At 42.1% G+C, this 23,416-nt stretch overlaps 1 protein-coding gene across 2 annotated transcripts in view; it reads left to right on the plus strand.

The window, feature by feature from the left end:
- PUDP (pseudouridine 5'-phosphatase) overlaps positions 1 to 3,209 on the plus strand; it is a 120,066-nt gene extending 116,857 nt beyond the window's left edge. For both annotated transcript variants that reach the window (XR_014789187.1, XM_084844262.1), the window contains one exon: positions 1,403 to 3,209. Coding sequence is in view for 1 of the 2 variants with exons in the window: in XM_084844262.1 (XP_084700388.1) it covers positions 1,403 to 1,492 (90 nt within the window). In the remaining variant the exon portion in view is untranslated. The remainder of the gene's footprint in view (positions 1 to 1,402) is intronic.
- Positions 3,210 to 23,416: the final 20,207 nt, after the last annotated feature.

Below are 23,416 nucleotides of genomic sequence, written 5' to 3' on the forward strand. Positions count from 1 at the left end.
TCTGTGTCAGCTTACTATTAACATCAACCATCAGTGGTGAATAGGAACAGTAAAAAGGTTTCTTGAGAAATGCTATGTTCTGTAAAATATGTCAGAAATTGGGTAGGCATTCCTTTAGGTGCTAAAGTGAAATACAACATATATTAAGCAGATTTGAATGTATAACTATTTGAGGCCTCAATGCTTTAACATCAGGAATGCGACCAAACAAATTTTAGAAATGTATATACAACTTGAATCTTATTGTACTTTTTGAGTATTCTTTTAATAATAAAGGATGGATTCAGGATCTGTCTTCCATGAAAGGAAAAGACCTTACGCAAGCAGAAGGGCTCCATTTGGGGGAGTTCCCTCTGCCCAATACACGCACGCACACCCCACAGCTTACCCCATTCATCGGGGTCTCCTGACTGTGTAGCACTTTCAGGGGGCTGGAAGGGCTGCAGTGAGAAGGAGGGCATGGGTAAGTCCACTTCCATCAGTGCAGCTGAGTCCATATCTTGTTCAGCCCTGAGGGCTAGTAGCATTACGCAGGATCCAATGGGGCCGCTGCACTCCCACTTATTCCATTGCAGCAGTGGGACTGACTGCTAGCACAACAGGGAGCAAGTGGTTCTAAAAGCAACCCCAGAAACAAATGGAAATGCTCATTGCTGAATCAGAACAGGTAGCAGATCTGCCTTCTGTGAGTTCCGCTGACCTGCCCTGTTCCACAAATTAGCATTTCTACTTATTTTGGATTGCTTTTAGAACCTTCTATCTCCCTATTGTGCTAGCAGTGGGTCCCACTGGGCTATGGGCAGCAGAGGATACTGCCCAGTATAAATTATAACGCACTTTTAATTCCCATTTATTCCACTTGGAGAGTTAACTGTATGTTTAAAATTCTCTGTTTGAAAGCCACGAGATTATAAACTGCTTAGCTGTAGCTGGATTTAGCCTTCAAAAATGAGAAAGAAGTTATTACTTGTTTACATAGTCTTTGCATGCAGTGATATGTGAAACCTGCTGCATTAAAACATAAGCAAACCTTTCACATTGCCATAGTTAAAGAATGGCTGACCTTAAAGCTTTATTTGGATGCTAGATAGTTAATGCTTTTCCAGGTGCTATCTCATTATGATCTATTGCTTAAGAAAAGAATAGCACACAAATCATTGGATTTTGTGGATATATGGGTAGTATATCTCCACATGCAGGAGGTGACATTTTAAAAAAATGGAACCCTGCAATACAAACCAAATGATGTATTCTGCAGAGATAATAGGTTGAGCACATTGATATTCTCGACAGTCTAACAATACTTACACTATAACATCGTTGCTATACAAAAACAGCCTTTATTTAACTATGTACCTTTCTTCCTTTTTCCCACTCCCTTTGTGCTGTTCTATGTCTTCAGATTCCAGAGTCCATTCCAAGGCTGCTTTCTCCTGTTTGGGCAATACGAAAAATGAATCTGGGTAGCAAGACCGCAACATACACAAGTTAATCCAGTAACTCTGACACTGCTACAATTCTACTCATCTACACAAGAAAGCCAAGAGGAGGTTCCCACAGTAATAATGCATATCCCCAGCTGCCTATCATTCTTTGTTCATGCAACTAAAGGCACTCCAGTGTCCCACTCCACCCTAACCTTATTCCTGCTTCAGAACAGAGTTGCCTGTGGATGGAGACCTGAATACAAGTGGGTTGCAAGGAGAAGAGGACCGTAGTCATCTAACCTTATGCCTTTCCATGCCCTTGAGTTAGATAAAGATAAAAGATCAGGGCAGTATGCAATTTTTTACACATGAGTAGCTATAATAAAACAATGAGATATATCAATTACTCTAAAAATATATATAAACGTAACATTGCACAATAAAAAGTGCAGGTGTAAGGTAGTACTACAAATGTTAAACCACTGTAAAAATTTATACAAGATTTTTTTAAAAAAAATCACTAAAACTGTACAACAAAAAGCGTACATAAAGTCAACATTAGCACAACTTCTGGAATGCAGACAGGCAGTGTAATTGTTGTCTCTATCCTGTTACAATATCAAATTACAGAAGTAATCTGTGGAATTGAACATTCTTTGCCAGATGCATTTCAACTAGATAGTCTTCCTCAGTGGAAAATGTACAGGACTTCAAATGTCCATTTCAACATGTATTCACAGTCATAAATAATTTCACTCAGGACACATGCATATGCTTAGAGTGGATGCTGTGAGGTACTTCTCTATTTAGACCTGTATGGTCTTGATAGAGTTTTTAAAATCAAGGTAGAAGCAGCAAACATCACTCCAGTTATCAGCCAGAAGCAGGCAAATTCTGTCCGCTGTGGTCTTTCTTTCCTTAGTCATCTAACCTTATGGCCCATTCTGTCCACTTCAGCATCTAACCTTATGCCTTTCTGTGCACTTGACCCATCTGTAGCATGGAAGTAGGAGGGGTTCTGCTCCACCATTATTACAAGAAGCACTGGGAAAGGGCCATAGCTCAGTGGTAGAGCTCTTGCTTTGCATGCAGAGGTTCCCAGGTTCAGTCCCTGGCATCTGTACACAGAACTGGGAAATATAATACTGAGTGATTTGGTCCAATAGTCTGACTTGTCTAAGTTGTTTTCTTTGTTCCTAAGCCTTTCTGCATGATGTTCGACACAGAATCAGAACTGTCTGTAGCCAGACTTTGTGAGACCATTGCAATGGAACAAAGGTTGAACCAACAAGCCTGGAAGGGGACAATTTTATCAGTGTTGGTGGTGGCTGTGGGGAGACCAAGTTTCCATATCCTGGAATATGTAGTAGCTTTCACTTGTTAACTTAGAGGTGACAGATTCTCAAGAAGAGGCAATGCTGTGAAGCAATAAAGCTCTGGGAATGCTTCCACTTTACAGCTTAGCACTGTATAATCACCTGCAAAGTTCCACAAATAAAGGAGATCAATACTGAAATATCACTAGGCAAGAGAAGATGGGAAAGCTGTCTCTGTTCTCTCACTTATGGCACTGTACCACTGCTCTAAAAGGCAGCAGCAGGGGGGGGGGGTCAGTTTCAAAGACAGATGTGTTCTACTCTAAACATGATCACTACTGAAGAATGCACTTTTTTACAGCATTAATGGGCTATTTGACCATTATACTGTTCTGCAATACTTCCCTTTGAATTTGTAAACAAAGTAACACTTCATTTATTTGGACTTCCCACAGCCATATTCCGTTATATACCAGATGTGGCTTATGTACAGCACTTCTGTTTAGCTCTGTGCTTTTATGTCTGCCTGTATTGTGTACTAAGGTAAGAGATTCTGCTCTATTGTTTTTACTGACATACCATTTTATTTATGGATTAACAAGAGATGAAGGTGTTAGCTTTTATTTATGTTGTTGTTCAGTCGTTCAGTCGTGTCCGACTCTTCTTGACTCCATGGACTATAGCATGCCAGGCCTTCCTGTCCTGCACTCTCTCCCGGAGCGTGCTCAAGTCCATATTCATTGCATCAGTGATGCTATCTAGCCATCTCATCCTCTGCTGTCCGTCCCCTTCTCCTTTTGCCTTCAGTCTTTCCCAGCATCAGGGTCTTTTCCAGGGAGTTCTCTCTTTGCATTAGGTGGCCAAAATATTTGAGCTTCAGCGTCAGTATCTGTCCTTCCAATGAGCACTCAGGGTTGATTTCCTTTCGGATGGACTGATTTGACCTCCTTGCAGTCCAGGGGACTCGTAAGAGTCTTCTCCAGCACCACAGTTCGAAGGCATCAATTCTTCGGCGCTCAGCCTTCCTTATAGTCCAGCTCACGCAGCTTAACGTTACTACTGGGAAAACCATAGCTTTGATTATACAAACCTTTGTCGGCAAGGTGATGTCTCTGCTTCTTACTATACTGTCTAGGTTTGCCATAGCTTTCCTCCCAAGGAGCAAGCGTCTTTTAATTTCATGGCTACAGTCACCATCTGCGGTGATCTTGGAGCCCAAGAAAATAAAATCTGTCACTGCTTCCATTTCTTCCCCTTCCATAAGCCAGGAAGTGATGGGGCCAGATGCCATGATCTTCGGTTTTTTAATGTTGAGTTTCAAACCAGCTTTTGCACTCTCCTCTTTCACCCTCAGCAAGAGGCTCTTTAGATCCTCTTCGCTTTCTGCCATTAGGGTGGTATCATCTGCGTATCTGAGGTTGTTGATAATTCTCCCGGCAACCTTAATTCCAAACTGTGATTCATCCAACCCAGCGTTTCTCATGATGTACTCTGCATATAAGTTAAATAAGCAGGGTGACAATATGCAGTCTTGTCATACTCCTTTCCCAATTTTGAACCAATTGGTTGTTCCATGTCTGGTTCTTACTGTTGCTTCTTGTCCCTCATACAGGTTTCTCAGGAGACAGGTAAGGTGGTCTGGTACCCCCATCTCTTTCAGAATTTGCCACAGTTTGTTGTGATCCACACAATCAAAGGCTTTAGCGTAGTCAATGAAGCAGAAATAGACATTTTTTTCTGGAATTCTCTTGCTTTCTCCATGATCCAGCAAAAGTTGGCGATTTGATCTCTAGTTCCTCTGCCTCTTCGAAACCCTGCTTGTACTTCCGGTATTTCTCGGTTCACATACCGCTGAAGCCTAGCTTGTAGGATTTTGAGCATCACCTTGTTGGCATGTGAAATGAGCGCAATTGTACGGTAGTTTGAACACCCTTTGGCGTTGCCCTTCTTTGGAATTGGAATGTAAACTGACCTTTTCCAGTCTTGTGGCCACTGTTGAGTGTTCCAAATTTGTTGGCATATTGAGTGCAGCACTTTAGCAGCAGCATCTTTTAGGATTTTAAATAGCTCAGCTGGAAGACTGTCATGTCCACTAGCTGTGTTGTTAGTCATGCTTCCTAAGGCCCACTTGACTTCACTCTCGAGGATGTCCGGCTGAAATTCAGTGACTGCACTATCATGGCTATCAGGGACATTAATATCTTCCCTGTATAGTTCTTCTGCGTATTCTTTCCACCTCTTCTTAATCTCATCTGCTTCTGTTAGGACCCTCCCTTCTTTGTCCTTTATCATGCCTGTCTTAGCACAAAATGTTCCCTTGAGATCTCCGATTTTCTTGAAGAGATTTCTAGTCTTTCCCAGACTGTTGTTTTCCTCGATTTCTTTGCATTGTTCATTTAAGAAGGCCTTCTTGTCTCTCCTTGCTATTCTCTGGAACTCTGCATTCAGTTGGATATATCTTCCCCTTTCTCCCTTGCTTTTTGCTTCCCTTCTTTCTTCAGCTACTTGTAAAGCCTCATCAGACAGCCACTTTGCTTTCTTGCATTTCTTTTTCTTTGGAATGGATTGAGTTACTGCCTCCTGAACAATGTTACGGACCTCCGTCCATAGTTCCTCAGGCTCTCTATCTATCAGGTGTAATCCCTTAAATCTATTTGTCACCTCCACTGTATATTCATCAGGGATATAATTTCGGTCATACCTGAATGGTTTAGTGGTTTTCCCTACGTTCTTCAATTTAAGCCAAAATTTTGCAACAAGAAGCTTGACAGCCACAGTCAGCTCCAGGTCTTGTTTTTACTGACTGTATAGAGCTTCTCCATCTTTGGCTGCAAAGGACATAATCAATCTGATTTCAATATTGACCATCTGGTGATGTCCATGTGTAGAGTCGCCTCTTGAGCTGTTGGAAAAGAGTGTTTGCTATGATCAGCGTGTTCTCTTGGCAAAACTCTATTAGCCTTTGTCCTGCTTCATTTTGTACACCAAGGCCATGCTTGCCTGTTATCCCAGTGATTTCTTGACTTCCTCCTTTAGCATTCCAATCCCCTATGATGAAGAGCACATCTTTTTTTGGTGTTAGTTCTAGAAGGTGTTGTAGGTCTTCATAGAACCGATCAACCTCAGCTTCTTCGGCATCAGTGGTTGGCGCATAGACTTGAATTACTGTGATGTTGAATGGTTTGCCTTGGATTCGTACTGAGATCATTCTATTGTTTTTGAGATTGTACCCCAGTACTGCTTTTCCCACCCTTTTATTGACTATGAGTGCTACTCCATTTCTTCTAAGGGATTCTTGCCCACAGTAGTAGATATGATGGTCACCTGAATTAAATTCGCCCATGCCTGTCCATTTTAGTTTGCTGATTCCCAAGATGTCAATGTTCAATCTTGCCATCTCATGTTTGACCACCTCCAGCTTACCTTGATTCCTTGGTCTTATATTCCAGGTTCCTAAACAATATTGTTCTTTACAGCATTGGATTTTCTTTTCACCACCAGACACATCCACAGCTGAGCGTCCTTTCGGCTTTGGCCCAGCCACTTCACTCTTTCTGGTGCTACTTGGAAATTCCCTCTGCTCTTCCCCAGTAGTATATTGGACACCTTCCAACCTGAGGGGCTCATCTTCCGGCATCATATCTTTTAGCCTTGTGATATGTTCCATGGGGTTTTCTTGGCAAGAATACTGGAGTGGGTTGCGATGTCCTTCTCCAGTGGACCACATTTTCTCAGAACTCTCCACCATGACCTGACCATCTTGGGTGGCCCTGCACGGCATAGCTTATGGCTTCACTGAGTTACACAAGTCCCTTTGCCACAACAAGGCAGTGATCTATGAAGGGGAGCTTTTATTTATAGTATCAGATTTATGGAAGAAAATATGTTTCAAGAACAAAGCATGCAGATATTACTGCTATTACTACTACCACTATTACTACTACTACAAGGTTTTACCCTTAAAGGCAACCTAAAAATAATTTGAAATAATAATGTGTTGTTGTTGTTGTTGTTAATCAGAAACAATGGTTAGGTCGGATATACAAGAATAACCAGTCTTGTAGCACATAAAAATATTTGGTTGGATACAAAGTAAGTTAGTCACACTTAAGTCCTACTGAAATCAACGTGTAAAGTTATCAATAGTAACTTATGTTCCATTGATTTCAGTGGGACCTAAGTGTGACTAAATTAGTCTGGATCCAGCCTACTGAAGACTTATTTATTTAAATGCATAGCCTGCTCTTCACCTTAGAATTCCATGGTGGGGTACTTAAACCATATAAAACTTCAAACCATGATCAAAAGCTCAATCCAAAACATTAATTTAGTACACAGCTTCACTGCAGGGTGAAAGCAGCATGATCTCATATCATTCATCCACTTCCAAAGGCATGGGTAAAGAAGTTTATCTTGCTTGCCAATGAAATGCATACAATGAAAGGGCCAAACACACCTCAGAGAGGAAGGAATTCGACAACCTCAGGGCCATGACAGAGAAGGCCCTTTCATGCACATCCACCCAGCAAACATCCAAGAGCAGTGGTGCTGATAACAGGGCCTTCTCTGCTGATCAACTGGTCTGGGCTGGTCTATAAGACATGAGGGGCTCTTTCAGAAATTTTGGACCCAAATCATGTAGGCTTTATAAGTTAACATCAGCACCTAGAATTGGGTGTGGAAGTGAATTGTCTGAGAACTTACTGAATCAGACCAAAGACCCATTTCGTGCAATGCTCTGTCTTCAGCAGGAGCCATCCAGTAGTTTCAGGGAAATTCACAAGAAGGGCATGATGTTGGCAGTCGTATTGTTTGCCTCCAAACATGGAGATTCTAGTTTTAGCTCCCATGGCTAATACGACTGAATTATATAAATGTTTTTATGTGCTGGGTGAAGAAGCATTTCTTTTGTAGTTGTGCTGAATATAGCAAAAATCCATGTTATTGGATTACTCTGTGTGCTAGTGCTTTGAGAGAAAGCGAGAGTATAATTTTTCTCTGTTGCAAATTGGGCAATGTACAGGTTTGCGGTCAGTTTGATTATAATCTGGGGGCTGGTTCTTCCCGCAACACAAACAGGTTTCTCTTGAATCCTATGCACAATATGAAAGTTTCGGTGTCACTGATTCAAGATAATTTGGAACATGTACATTGTGCAACATAATGTTAGGTGACTTGAACACAAAAGAAGTAATGCATATAAAGATTTCACACTTGAAGAAAATAATTCAGAGGAGGGATGTAATTTCCTCATGATATTTTTTAAAAAAACATACACTATACCCAGGAACCTTATGGTTAGAAATTGCCCAGTATTTCAACACTAGAAATCCATTTTTTTCACTTGTTTCTTTCATTCTTTCTGGATTGTTCAGCTTTGGGGAGAGGAAGAAGTGTTCGATTCAGTGCAGAAACAAGTAATTGTTGCAACTGATGGAAGGATTTTATTCTGCAGTGAGAAACATACTGCCCCCATAAATTAGAGTAGTTGCAACTAACTTGCATTTCAATTAAATAATTTCAGTGGAGCTTAAACTCTTATCAAAAACCTCATAAAAATATACACAAATGTGTTTGTGGAAGCATTACAACCCCAAGCAATGTTCCAAGATATCCTGGACTCGTAAAATCCCCCACAACCAGAAATGTGTCCATAGTGTGAGAAGTATGTTTTATTTATTTATTTATTACATTTCTATACTGCCCAATAGCTGAAGCTCTTTGGGTGGTTCATTAAATCCATACAATACAACACAATAAAATATAATATTAAAGTTTAAAAGTTTAAAACTACACTATAATTTAAAAATAATAACCAAATTAAACCAAATTAAAAGATTTAAAATAGAGTAACAGATTTAAAACAACAGAAACTGAAAGACTAAAGTGGTGGGGAAAATAAAAAAAAGTCAAAAAGAGCACAATGTAGGCATCAGGCAAGCCACTCTGAGAAACTTGTTCCACAACTAGGTGCCACAACAAAAAAGGCCCTCCACTTAGTCGCCACCCAACTCACTTTCTTTGGCGGGGCTTCTGGAGAAGGACTGCTAAACACAATCTTAGGGTCCAGGCAGGTACATATGAAAGGACCTGGCCCCAAGCTGTTTAGGGCTTTGAATGTTAATACTGGCACTTTGAAATGGGCTAGGAAATGGATTGGTAGCAGTGCAGATGGAAAAGTGCAGGCATAATATGATCACATTGGCCAGTCCCGATTAATCTCACTGCCCTATTTTGGAGCAGCTAAAGTTTCTGGACCATTTTCAAAGGCAGCCCCATGTATAATTCATTGCAGTAATCCAGATGAAAGGTTACCAGTACATGGATAACTGCAGCTAGGCTATGGGCCAGTTCACTCAATCACTGCAGCTCACTGTGGATTGCAGCATGTGCCAGTGGCCATTTTGAATAATTCAGCCTTGGGCGGGAGGATTTCCAAGTTGCCCAAACCCAAGCAGCAGGGATTGTTTGCAGCTTTGCCTTGCACATTCTCATCCAACCTTTTCTCAGCTCACTCAAATTACCCACACTGCATTGTGAAAATAGGATAGTAAAGTGAGGCCCATTATTACATTGTATTGCAGCCACCCCCAGGGACTGCATTTTTTGTAGGCAATAACCCCTTGGACTTTGGTTAAACTTTTTCACAGAATTTCCTGCAAGTAAGAAAGTTATAAGCATGTTTTATTTTATTTTTTTTAAGGCCTCAACATTAAAGATGCCTAGGACAAAATTTGTCTCAATTTTGGCAAATTTCACCCCCCCAACCGGCGACTATTCGTCCTTATACTTAAATAAATTGTTCTGAAATGTTAATGCATCCATGCATTGACTCTCCAGTTACTTTACATGGAGTGAAAATGGAGGGCACATAATGAGGGAACACACCTTGAATGTTGCTGCTGGGGAAAAAAGGGGGTGGTAATACTTTGCCCTAGTAACCATACTTGAATAGTGCAGGTGCACCAAGGTGAAAGCAGAGATATCTAATTCTTGCATAATTTCTAATAGCCAAATAAATGGACAAATGTTGGTGTATAATTTGCAGGCCTTGGGGTTTTAGGAGCTATTTTGTTCCTTATGCAAAATTTGAAAAATAAGGTTTATTCCCACACTTTATACACATTCTGCATCTTTCACATGAACCCCCCCACAAATTATGTTTTGAACATTTTGAACCCTCTGGGGACCCAACTGAGCAAACTTTATGAAAAGTATAGCCTCAAATTCTCATACCAACTGGGTACAAAATTAAGTTTTAAGGCTATCCTTTAAATGTGCCCTACCAAAAATTTGCACATGATTTTGTGAAGATTTTTTAACTCAATGTCTGGGGGCTATTGCCTTCAAAAAAAAGGCAGAGAGTACATCGTTCCTATGTACTCCCTGCATTTGAAAATTCATTTTCAAATCACTTTTGCCATAAGTGTTTCAGAAGTAATTTACCATTGCACATACTTATTGCAGTTGTGAGGATAACATGACGTGCTGCTGATCTTGTGTTAGGCATATGCTCAAATGTTTCCCTAGCTTCAAGCTAGACACTGAACCACTTGCAAAATCAAATCCATTGTTTTATTCCACTCCCACAAAGTGAAAGCTGAACTGTGTGTTAGTTCCAATTTTTACAAAATTCTTATTGGGTTGTGTGGGTTGTTGTTTTTTGCTAACTATTGAAAATGTCATTTGAAATTAAACCAGCATTATTAAGGTGTTAGCCTACAGGCTAATTAAGAAAGATGTAAGTGAATGAATTAGCAATTTTAGTCTTCAGAATGACATGATTGATTTTAAGCTGGTGGTAATAATAATAATAAAAAAAAACCCTAAACATTTCTACAAATTATATAGCAAGAACATTTAATGGTGCCGGCATCCTTCTAGAAGTGTTGCCAAGGAGTGTAGGGCTTTTTTTTTTTTTTTTAAGAATGTTCCTTTTCTTTACTAGATTAGTGGGATACAGTTGTTACCTTCTTGACTCTCCCCTTTATATCTGTGGTTTAAGGACTTCCTATGAATCCTTCGCTTTCTGTGTGATGTAAGGATTTTGCTTCTTCTTTTCCCCCCAATATTTTTATCGTGAATTTTAACAAAACAAAACAAACCGAAAACATAACAAACCAAAGAAAAAAAATAGAACAAAATAAAAATACAAAAACATGTTCTACATCAGTTTTAAATATTACAATATTTGAGAAAGAAAGGGAAAAAAAGGGGGGGGGGAATCGGCTACACATAGACTTCAGTAAAAGCAAACCAAATATCCACAAATAAGTCCATCTGCAAGTTACGTCTATATACCACTCTTTCAAATGTTGCTAGTGTTAAGTCTTCAGTCCATTGCATTATCAGCAGTGAGTTTTTATCCTTCCAGTATCATAGTATCAGTCTTTTAGCAACCAAAAGGGCGTGAAAAATCAATTTACACTGACCATGTGTTACATTCCAAGAAGCAGGTAAGTAATTTAAAAGAACATTTATATCAGTACATATTAAAGAGCTTCCCAATACAACATTTATCTGTACAATAACTTCCTCCCCAAAGGAGGTAACCACTGGGCATTTCCAAAACATATGAATTAGAGAAGCATTGACTGCATGACACCTCCAACAATTGGCCAAATTAAACAAACCTTTTTTTAAAAGACATTGTGGCATCGAATAGACCTGAAACAAAAGTTTTTGCTGAATAAGGTGTAACCAAAGTGCCATTGAAATGTCTGATACAGATGCCAAGATGGCAGTCCATTGATTAAAGAAAATAGGACATTCCAATTCCCTGTTCCATTCCTGCTGTATACCATTTGTATCATATTTATTTATTGATAATAAATATTTGTAAACATGGATCGTGGGTCAATATATCTGATCAGCTTCAATACGTATTTCCAATAGCGAAGGAGACTCGGAAGCAGTAAAAGCAGCAGGACCAAATCTAGATACCGACAGAAGTTTCAGTTGCAAGTACTGCCATTCTGCTGTAGCAGGCAAGCCAAATCTATCTCGCAAAGTTGAAAATAACAAAAACTCATCATCAACCCCCACTAATGGATCCAGGGTAAATATCATTTTGCTTATTACTGGAGTCAAGGCAAATCTGTTTGCAAATGACTAAAAATCTGCAAAAATAATTCAACTTCTTACATTTTGGGGGAGGGCATATTCTTTAGCCCCTTCATGGATCACTGCCTTGTTGTGGCGAAGGGGCTTGCGTAACTCAGTGAAGCCATAAGCTATGCCGTGCAGGGCCACCCAAGACGGACAGGTCATGGTGGAGAGTTCTGAGAAAATGTGGTCCACTGGAGAAGGACATGGCAACCCATTCCAGTATTCTTGCCAAGGAAACCCCATGGAACATATCACAAGGCTAAAAGAGATGACGCTGGAAGATGAGCCCCTCAGGTCAGAAGGTGTCCAATATACTACTGGGGAAGAGCAGAGGGTATTTCCAAGTAGCACCAGAAAGAGTGAAGCGTCTGGGCCAAAGCCGAAAGGACACTCAGCTGTGGATGTGTCTGGTGGTGAAAAGAAAGTCCGATGCTGTAAAGAACAATATTGTTTAGGAACCTGGAATGTAAGATCAATGAATCAAGGTAAGCTGGAGGTGGTCAAACATGAGATGGCAAGATTGAACATCGACATCTAGGGAATCAGCGAACTAAAATGGACAGGCATGGGCGAATTTAATTCAGGTGACCATTATATCTACTACTGTGGGCAAGAATCCCTTAGAAGAAATGGAGTAGCACTCATAGTCAAAAAGGGTGGGGAAAGGGTGGGAAAAGCAGTACTGGGGTACAATCTCAAATATGACAGAATGATCTCAGTACGAATCCAAGGCAAACCATTCAACATCACAATAATTCAAGTCTATGCCTCAACCACTGAGGCCGAAGAAGCTGAGGTTGATCGTTTCTATGAAGACCCACAACACCTTCTAGGACTAACACCAAAAAAAGATGTCCTTTTCATCATAGGGGATTGGAATGCTAAAGTAGGAAGGCAAGAAATCACTGGGATAACAGGCAAACATGGCCTTGGTGTACAAAATGAAGCAGGACAAAGGCTAATAGAGTTTTGCCAAGAGAACACGCTGATCATAGCAAACGCTCTTTTCCAACAGCACAAGAGGCGACTCTACACATGGACATCACCAGATGGGCAATATTGAAATCAGATTGATTATGTCCTTTGCAGTCAAAGATGGAGAAGCTCTATACAGTCAGTCAAAACAAGACCTGGAGCTAGGGATGTATGAAAGTCACTTTCCTTTCCATGGATTCTGTTCATGGGGGGGGAGGCGTTGCATCCCTCCCCCCGGAATCCTCAACGTGGGGGAGGCAATCCGGTCCTCCCCCCCGGAATCCTTGACGGCTGGCTGTGCTCCGCGGCAGCTCCGTGGAGCAGCCGGCCAGGCCCAGGCCAGGGCCGTCCGCAGCCGGATTTCCGTCCGCAGAGGGCTCTAGGCAACCCCCACAAAAGAAACGCATATGCAAATGGTGGCGGCTACAGCTGCCGCCATTTGCATTCCTTATTTTTCTTCGTCTTAGTCTACATCAATATTCATGTAGACTAAGACGAAGAAAAGAAAGGGGAACGCAAATAGTGTAGTGGGCGCTATTTGCGTTCCCCTTTCTTTTCTTCGTCTTAGTCTATGTAAATATTGACGTAGACTAAGACGAAGAAAATAAGGAATGCAAATGGTGGCGGCCGTAGCTGCCATTTGCGTACGTGTGTTTTTTGTTTTTTGTTTTACCCAGACGTAATAGGCTACGTAAGTCTTTACATGGCCTATCACATCTATGGGGGGGGGGAAGCACGGACTGCAAATGGCAGCAGCGGCAGCTGGTCGGAAGACCAGCCACCGCCACTGCCGAAGCTACCGCTGGAGACGCCACCGTCCGGAACATCCGCCCCAGGTAAGTCTCGTCCCGGGGGGGATCCGCAGGGGGCAGGGGGGTGGCAGGCCGTTCCGCAATGGATTTCGGGGGGCTGAGTGCACTGGCATTCGGCCTCACCAAGATCCATCGTGGAATTCTCTGACATACCTGGAGCTGACTTTGGCTCAGATCAGGACCTTCTTGTTTCAAAATTTCAGCTTAAATTGAAGAATGTAGGGAAAACCACTAAACCATTCAGGTATGACCTAAATCATATCCCTTATGAATATACAGTGGACGTGACAAATAGATTTAAGGGATTAGACCTGATAGAGTGCCTGAGGAACTATGGATGGAGGTCCATAACATTGTTCATGAGGCAGCAACTCAATCCATTCCAAAGAAAAAGAAATGCAAGAAAGCCAAGTGGCTGTCTGATGAGGCTTTACAAGTAGCTGAGGAAAGAAGGGAAGAGAAAAGCAAAGGAGAAAGGAGAAGATATATCCAACTGAATACAGAGTTCCAGAGAATAGCAAGGAGGGACAAGAAGACCTTCTTAAATGAACAATGCAAAGAAATCGAGGAAAACAATAGAATGGGAAAGACTAGAGATCTTTTCAAGAAAATTGGATATATCAAAGGAACATTTTGTGCAAAGATGGGCATGATAAAGGACAAAGAAGGCAGGGACCTAACAGAAGCAGATGAGATTAAGAAGAGGTGGAAAGAATACACAGAAGAACTATACAGGAAAGATCTTAATGTCCCTGATAGCCATGATAGTGCGGTCAGTGAACTTGAGCTGGACATCCTCGAGTGTGAAGCCAAGTGGGCTTTAGGAAGCATTACTAACAACAAAGCTAGCGGAGGTGACAGTATTCCAGCTGAGCTATTTAAAATCCTAAAAGATGCTGCTGTTAAAGTGCTGCACTCAATATGCCAACAAATTTGGAACACTCAACAGTGGCCACAAGACTGGAAAAGGTCAGTTTACACTCCAGTTTCAAAGAAGGGCAATGCCAAAGAGTGTTCAAACTACCGTACAATTGCGCTCATTTCACATGACAGCAAGGTTATGCTCAAAATCCTACAAGCTAGATTTCAGCAGTATGTGAACCGAGAACTACCGGAAGTACAAGCGGGGTTTTGAAGAGGCAGAGGAACTAGAGATCAAATCACCAACATTCACTGGATCATTGAGAAAGCAAGAGAATTCCAGAAAAACGTATATTTCTGCTTCATTGATTACGCTAAAGCCTTTGATTGTGTGGATCACAACAAACTGTGGCAAATTCTGAAAGAGATGGGAGTACCAGACCACCTTACCTGTCTCCTGAGAAACCTGTACGAGGGTCAAGAAGCAACAGTAAGAACCGGATATGGAACAACCGATTGGTTCAAAATTGGTAAAGGAATATGACAATGCTGTATATTGTCGCCCTGCTTATTTAACTTATATGCAGAGTACGTCATGAGAAACACCAGGTTGGATGAATCACAGGTCGGAATTAAGATTTCCAGTAGAATTATCAACAACCTCAGATACGCAGACGATACCACCCTAATGGCAGAAAGCGAAGAGGAACTCAAGAGCCTCTTGTTGAGGGTGAAAGTGGAGAGTGCAAAAGCTGGTTTGAAACTCAACATTAAAAAAACGAAGATCATGGCATCTGGCCCCATCACTTCCTGGCATATGGAAGGGGAAGAAATGGAAGCAGTGACAGATTTTATTTTCTTGGGCTCCAAGATCACTGCAGATGGTGACTGTAGCCATGAAATTAAAAGACGCTTGCTCCTTGGGAGGAAAGCTATGGCAAACCTAGACAGCATAGTAAGAAGCAGAGACATCACCTTGCCGACAGTGGTTCATATAATCAAAGCTATGGTTTTCCCAGTAGCAACATATGGCTGTGAGAGCTGGACTATAAGGAAGGCTGAGCGCCAAAGAATCGATGCTTTCGAACTGTGGTGCTGGAGAAGACCCTTACGAGTCCCCTGGACTGCAAGGAGGTCAAATCAGTCCATCCTAAAGGAAATCAACCCTGAGTGCTCATTGGAAGGACAGATACTGAAGCTGAAGCTCAAATATTTTGGCCACCTAATGCAAAGAGAAAAGTCACTGGAAAAGTCACTGATGCTGGGAAAGATTGAAGGCAAAAGGAGAAGGGGACGGCAGAGGATGAGATGGCTAGATAGCATCACCGATGCAATGAATATGAACTTGAGCACACTCTGGGAGAGAGCAGAGGACAGGACTTAACGACTGAACAACATTCTTTAGCAGGCAAATATTCAGAGACTGGCATGTGTGTGAAGGGATGACTGTTGACACACCTAGGCTAGGGTCATTACTTTTCAAGGTAGTCATTCAGGCTCAGGGAACAAGGTGGTGGTGGTAGTGGTGGTGGTGGTGGTGGTGAAGAAAGTGCCTTTTCTATTGGGAAAAAGAGAGAAAGTTGCAGAATATGGGGCTGCCTCAGTCAGCTATGCATTTCATGGGGCACCTGAATGCTGCCTATTGATGAAAGGAAATGGTGGATTTCTGAATCTCTGGTTGGAACTTGGAGGCCAGGAAAACCCATTTAAATCCCACAGTTATTTCATATTATGAATACTACTACAGAACATACATTTAGAAGGCCCACAATGGGCCATTTAGCTGAATCCTCAGTCCTAATGTGAGCAGTTTATTGATTTATTTGCTTTATTGATCTGATTTTTACCCTGCTCTTCAGCCAAAAGCACCTTCCAGAGTGATTTCTGAAGATCAATAACAGGACAGCTCCTGCCCTCAGCCTTACAATCCAAAAGACATGACATGAGACAAAGGTAAGGAGACAGAGAGGAAGGAAGAAAAAGCAAACTTGGGCACTAGTTTTTAGTTACAGTGGTTTTCTAAGGACCAGATGGTACAGAAAACAGTACAAGGAGAGAAGAACCAAACATTGCTGGTGTCTCTGCTGAGCCAGTCGAGTAGCTCTGCTTCCCTTCTTTTCTTCCCTGCTTGACGCATGGCTCCTGACAAGTGACTTGGAGAATTAAATTAAATTATTTATTAATTATGGAGAATTAAATGTGGGTGATAAATTATAGATGTCAGGAAGGGATACCCCAGTTCATTTTTGTTTTTAAACAGAGAGAGAGAGAGAGAGAGAGAGAGAGGCTTGTTCATGTTAAATTCAGTTCAGCCTCCTTGTACGCTGTGAAAGCCTGCATGTTACAAGCAGCAAAGTTAGATGACAGCCGGAGCACCCCTCACAATGTTCAGAAATCTTTGTCGTTTTCCTGGATGGTAGCCATCATATTCTATACTACAATGCTTTTGTGTCGATTTCTGTTCCCTGAGTGCATCCCACGCCGTCCTTGTCAAGTTGATGGAAGCAGTTTTGATCATTACTCAGTTTTATTATTTATGGAACTGAAATTATGGCGCAGGTCTTGGTTGAGCCTCATTTGTACACAGAGATCAAAATGGCCGGCTGCAATCCAATATATACTTACCTGGGAGTAAGGGCCAAAACAGAAATAGCTTTCAATCTGCATCTAGCAGGTACATCTTTTTTTCATTGCTCTAGAGCAGGCCCAGGACCCCAGATCCAGATTGGGACCATAGTGTGTCTGTGTGTGCGTGTGGGGGGGCTTTCAGATCCAGACTGGATCTTAAAAGCCCCTGCACCTATGCTAAAGAAAAAGGGGGGAAAGAGATGTAGCTACCAGATATGAATTTAAAGTAGTGTCTGTTTTGGTTCCTTAATCCCATTGAACTCAGTGGGACTTTAAAGTAATCATGCTTAGGATAACACTGTGACAGTGGACTCACTTTCTCCCTAATAGATAGCATAGGAACCATCTAAGACGAGATGTATTCCTCTGTCCAGACTGGTTGATTTCCCTGCCCACAGTACCACCATCTTGTCCGGATTAAGTCTTGGGTTGTTTGCCCTCATCCATCCCAAAGGCACGTCCAGACATTGCTTCAAGAGTTCAGCAGCCTCCCTAGGATCATTAGATGGAAACAAGAGGTAGAGTTGAGTGTAATCCACATATTTGCAGGCTAAAATAGTGGAGGGGCCATTTTAGTGACTGCTTAGGGATAGGCTTATAATTTTCAGGGGTGAAGTAGAAACTCACCAGTATTCCTCCAGGCTGGCTTTCCCACCAAATTCTCTGGGCATAGTGTTTTATGGCATTCTGGGAAAAATGTGGGTTCTACTGAGAACTCCATTTTTCTCAAGATGCCCTAGAACAATATGAAATTCAGAGCATTTGGGGGGTGGGGGAGGATGGCAGTCAGTGCTGCTGGCTGCCAAGAGGGGTTCCACTGCTAAAAAGGTAATAATGGCAAAAGAAACAGAAGAGAGAAAGGAAATTTTTTTGTCATTTCCACCACCATTGGTGGATGTTGAAAAATGGCCCCTCCACTGTTTTAACCTGTGGAAGGGGCCACAATATTGGTGATATTAGACATTTTCCCCATTGCAAAATGAGTCAATACATGTTCTGAAGCTTGATACTTCTAGACTGTTTTTGACTACATCTCCCATAAGCCCCAGCCAACATGGCCAGTGGTCAGGGATTATGGGCATTGCAGTCAAAACTTGAGAGCACATGGGGGGCACCAGCTTGCCTGTCCTAGAATTATGATGTTAGCTATGCAAGCAGAGCTATGGTGACACCTAATGGTAGAAACACTGCAACACAGCACATGATTAGTAAACAAAGAGGATACAGGTATAAATGGACATTTGCATCGAACACAGAAAGGCACATATATTGATCTTGTAAGTTTTAATGGTAAGTTGCCTTGGGCCCTTAACAAGTAACATAAAATGAGTGATAATGCAAGAACTTTATAAGTAAGTCCAATTCACTCAATATTGTCATGTGTGTCTTCAGTAGGTCATTGTTGACAGTTGCAGTGTCATATAATCAGCCAAACATATCTTTCCGCAGTGTGCCATGTATGCTTAGTGTACATATTCTGAGTTCTCAAAACATATTCTGAGTTCTGCGGCACAAGTGTTAATTTTAACAAAAGCATACATCATGCCCTAATGTGTCAGACCACATACTGCATGGTCTTCACAGGGAACTAGTGGTGTACCCAGTATTCACATATGCAAATATCTGGCATGAAATGAAGACTTTGGGATCCCCAAAATGCCCACTGAACCTCCTTTTATTGCCTTTTCCACTGCTCTTCAGTTTCGTTGCTATGCTTCCTAGAAGCTCTTTCAGCGCTTTGGGTCAAACAAACAAGCAAGTTAATCTTCTTACTGCAGATGTAATTCCAACCAATCAGGAATCCGCATGATCATCACCATATAACCAATCAGCTTTGGCTACTTGATTACCTCACTGAGGGCAAATGTAGCAAATTGTGTGCCCACGTTCAGAATAGCTGGGGATGAAACATGTTCCCACTACCAACATATCCAAGCCAATACTCCAAAGTACTTTGGTTGTGCTGAGATGATTTCATCACTGCAGCACAGCACAGAAGAACTCAGTGCTTTAGTCCTGTTGCCTCAACAATGGGGAAATGTTTCCATCTTCACAAAGATATTGTGCCTTTTAGCACCCTCTGAATGAGTGCAAAAAGATGGGGTGTTCTACAGGACTGCATAGAAATATTAGCAAACATCAGACATCCACTTGGGCTGTCCTTTCTACAGCCCAATTAAGGCTATTTAACTTTTTCCAGAAAGTTCTGCTAAGGAGTGATCTGTTGTCTTGAAAATAATTCCAATCATTTAATTTACTGCCTAGCAATTTACAATAACTCTGGTTAAGGCATTTTTTCTTATTCAGACCAAATTTAATCTTGTACTTTTGTGCAAGTTTAATCATTCACCAGTTACTATGAGCTGCCTCCCTCTTTTAATGAATATCAAACACCTTTTAGACACTGAGTGCTACTCCCTGAAGATTAAACTGTACCCCCCACCCCTCTACTTGCATTTTTTCTAGGATGATACCTTTTATTGTTATCCCCATAAAATGCTTTTTTAAAATTTTCAATAATTAATTTTCCCTTTAACTAAACCTGATTCAAATTTGACTCTGCTATTCACTTTGTCTCTTTTCAGGCAGCTGTTATGAGAGTGAGGAGGGGAGGTGGGAACTGAGCAGAGAATACATTTAATTTTCTTTTTATCAGCATGAGAACAGACCTCGGTGCAATGCAAAGCATATGGAAGGCACGTAATGTGATGGCTCTGGGTCTGTGGACATTTTTTAAAGAGTGTTCTGACAGACGTGAAGAAGTCGATACAAGAATGGCAGCAAATTCCACGTTGCAAATGCCTCTGTGCTACCACTGACAAGAGGGAGGGTTCTTTAATTGCTATCCATCATGCACTCATTGATTAAGCAGTTTATTTTTCATCCTATGGGGGCACATTTGCATTTTAATGTCCACAGGAAAACAATCATGTGTATGTGACAAGTTACTTGGAGACATGCAGATGTTTGGCACCACACTACTTTGCATACATTAATTGGGAAACCTCCAGACTAGGAATATTCATGCAGCAATCTGCGGCAAAGTAGTTAGGAACACTGCTGACTGGTGTCCCCGGTGTGCAGGGGCAGTGACTGGCTTAACTTTTGCATTGCAATTAGAACTCCCTGGAATAATTTACCAGAAATCTCGACACTGTCAAACTACATTCTTCTGTACATTCATCTGCTTGAAAAAAGAAGTGGAATTTGTGCGTGCGTGTGTGTGCAGGGGGGTGGGGGGAGGAAATGCTTCTTATCCTAAGGGCCAAAATGGACATTACTTTAAATCTGTTTCTAGTAGCTGTGTCTTCTCCTTTTTTTCATTTTACTCTAGCTTAGGTGCAAGAAGCCTGATTTGGATCAGGACCCTAGATTCCCCTGTACCTATTTTAGAGTAAAAATGGGGAAAAGGCACAACTCTTAGACACATTGTTAAAGTAATGCCTATTTTGACCTTAAGGGATTCTGGCTAGAGAATAGCGTACATTCTGATGTCATGTACGCATACTCTTCCAGACAGCAGCTACTGTACCTCAGTGCGATTTCCATCCTCACATTACCCAAAAGAGAGACTGCCACAAATACACTTTCTCTCTGGTAAATTGCCTTTTCGCTGTTGCTTATAGGTAAATGAAGCATTCACCCCATCATATGGAACTTAGGAATAAATGACTTGAGTCATCAGTGATCAGAAGAACAGAATTGTTGAATTATAAAAGCCCCATGCAGGAGTTCAGCCTGCTCATGTGAAGGCTTAAAGTGGGGAGGGGATGTGGGTGTGCATGCAATCCCACTTCCAGGGTCTGATGCCCTCCATCCCTGAGCTTCCTACATATAGTGGAGAGGATTGGAGGGGGCTTCTACTTGCATCTGAGTGAACATGAGTGGAAGCCCCCTTCAGACATCAGTGCAAGAACATGAGAGTCTAAGGGAATGGGGAATGTTGAGGGCAGGGCTTGTTTGTGCCATCCACATCTCCCCCACCACACACATATACTTTTAGCCCTCACATGAATGCCTGCATAAGGCTACCATTAGGGACATGTTGCATATCTGCCAAGCCAATCACAGCCTATCATCCAAGTTTGTAGGCCATCCCAGGAAGAACTTAATAATAAGCTTCCTGTGTTTTGTTGCTTGCTTTGGTGTCCAAGACTTAGCCTGGTGTGCCAAAGAAAACTTGGCTACTCTAGTGGGGCTTTCCCTCATTCCCCAGCCCACCGACAGGAAAACAAAACACCACTCCAGCAGTGCTCTGGTGGCCATCACAGTGCAACAGAGATGTTGGTGCTAGAGTTTGAGCCATGCCTGGGAGAAGGAGTGGCTGCTCAGCTGCCAACAAGATGGGCCTGCTTCCGCTCCTCCAGACAGTCCTGGATGCTTCACTGTCATACACTTGGCCTCTGATGTGTGTTATCAAGCTATAATTCTAGTATTTAGGAAGCCTCTAGCTGCCAGTTAACTATGTATAGCCGATTTATATGCTTCAGATAAAAGGTCCACCAGAAATTGCTTCAGGTTGGGTTCAATTTTGGCTTTGTTCTAACAAGAATTAGGGTACAATCCTATTGCATATTTAGACAGAAACAAGTTCTACAATTCCCTTCATTCCCCAGCCAGCCAAATAACAAGCAAAACAAGAACCCTTCTTGATCTGGAACATTTCTATTCAAATTAGGTTTAAGCTTTGACTTTTTTTATATAGGTGTGGGAAAATAACACCTCTTTTCAATTGTGTTTTCTACGGCTTCCTCAAAAAATTTAATAGTCCCTGGCTAGGGATGGACCATAGAGTTTTTGTTTTGTTTTTTTGCTGCAAGACACAGAGGCTGGAGGAAAGACATTAAATGGTAGGAGGAATAGTTATACAAATTACAGCAGGGCTCATGTAACTTTAACTGTTGTGGAGAGGAAGAGATACCAGTTCTCACTGCACGTGCCTGAAGATTTCATTCGTTCCACAGTGAACTCACATGGTCTGCACTTTGTGGGCTAATGTGCAGATCAGACAGCAGTTATCCTTTGGATTTCACGCTTCTCCAAATTTTGCAATGCAGTTCCCAGCTCAAAAACTTACCAAAATGCATATAAATTGTGTATTTTAGGATAAACGACATTTAGGGCCAAACTAAACGTGCTTTATCATGCCAAGCAGAGCAGAGTTATGTGTGATTGTCTTATCTACCTCAGAGTAAGCGTGCGTGGCCCCAATTTGGATTGGGACCATGGCAATCCAGGAGGGAAGGATTTAAGTTTCTTCCCCCATTTTTATCCTGAACACCCTCTCCCTGGGATGGGGTAAAAAAGAAAACAGATCTAGAGATGTCAGAGAATTCCACCACGGATCTCGGTGAGGCCGAAAGCCAGTGCATTTGGCCCCCCAAACTCCATGGCAGAACGGCCTGCTACCCCCCCGCCCCCCCACAGATCCCCCCTGGGACAAGACTTACCTGGGGTGGATGTTCCGGATCGCGGCGGCTCCGGCGGCAGCTTTGGCAGCAGAGGCTGGTCTTCCGACTGGCTGCCACTGCCACCATTTGCAGTCTTGTCGGGTTTTTTTTTGTTTTTTGTTTTAACAAGACGTGATAGGCTACATAAAGATTTACATAGCCTATCATGGCTGGGTAAAACAAAAAAAACACTGTGTATGCAAATGGCGGCGGCTATGGCCGCCGCCATTTGCGTTCCTTATTTTAGGCCGTCTTAGTCTACGTAAATATTTATGTAGACTATGACAGTGAAAATAAAGGGGAAAGCAAATAGCGTAGCAGGCGCTATTTGCGTCCCTTTTTGATTCGCTGTTTTAGCCTACGTAAAGATTTACATAGGCTAAAATGGTGAATCAAAAAGGGACGCAAATAGCGCCCACTACGCTATTTGCGTTCCCCTTTATTTTTGCCATCATAGTCTATGTAAATTTTTACGTAGACTAAGGCGGCCAAAAATAAGGAACACAAATGGTGGCGGCTGTAGCCGCCGCCATTTGCGTACGCGGTTCCCCCCCCCGAGCCCTCCGCGGCTGGAAATCCAGCTGCAGACGGCTCTGGCCTGGGCTGGGCCTGGCCGGCTGCTCCGCGGAGCTGCCGCGGAGCACAGCCGGCCATGGAGGATTCCGGGGGGAGGAACGGATCGCCTCCCCCCCCGTCGAGGATTCTGGGGGGAGGGACAGAACACCTCCCCCCCACCATCAACATAATCCGCAGAAAGGTAAGTGACTTTCGTACATCCCTAAATTTACAAATCTGCATTGGGATCAATGTAAATGTTTTCTTTTTGTACATGAGAGGTG

Source organism: Heloderma suspectum, chromosome 3 (genome assembly GCF_057233095.1).
Source record: "Heloderma suspectum isolate Gila_16-S chromosome 3, 16-S_ref, whole genome shotgun sequence".
Taxonomy (NCBI): Eukaryota; Metazoa; Chordata; class Lepidosauria; order Squamata; family Helodermatidae; genus Heloderma; species Heloderma suspectum.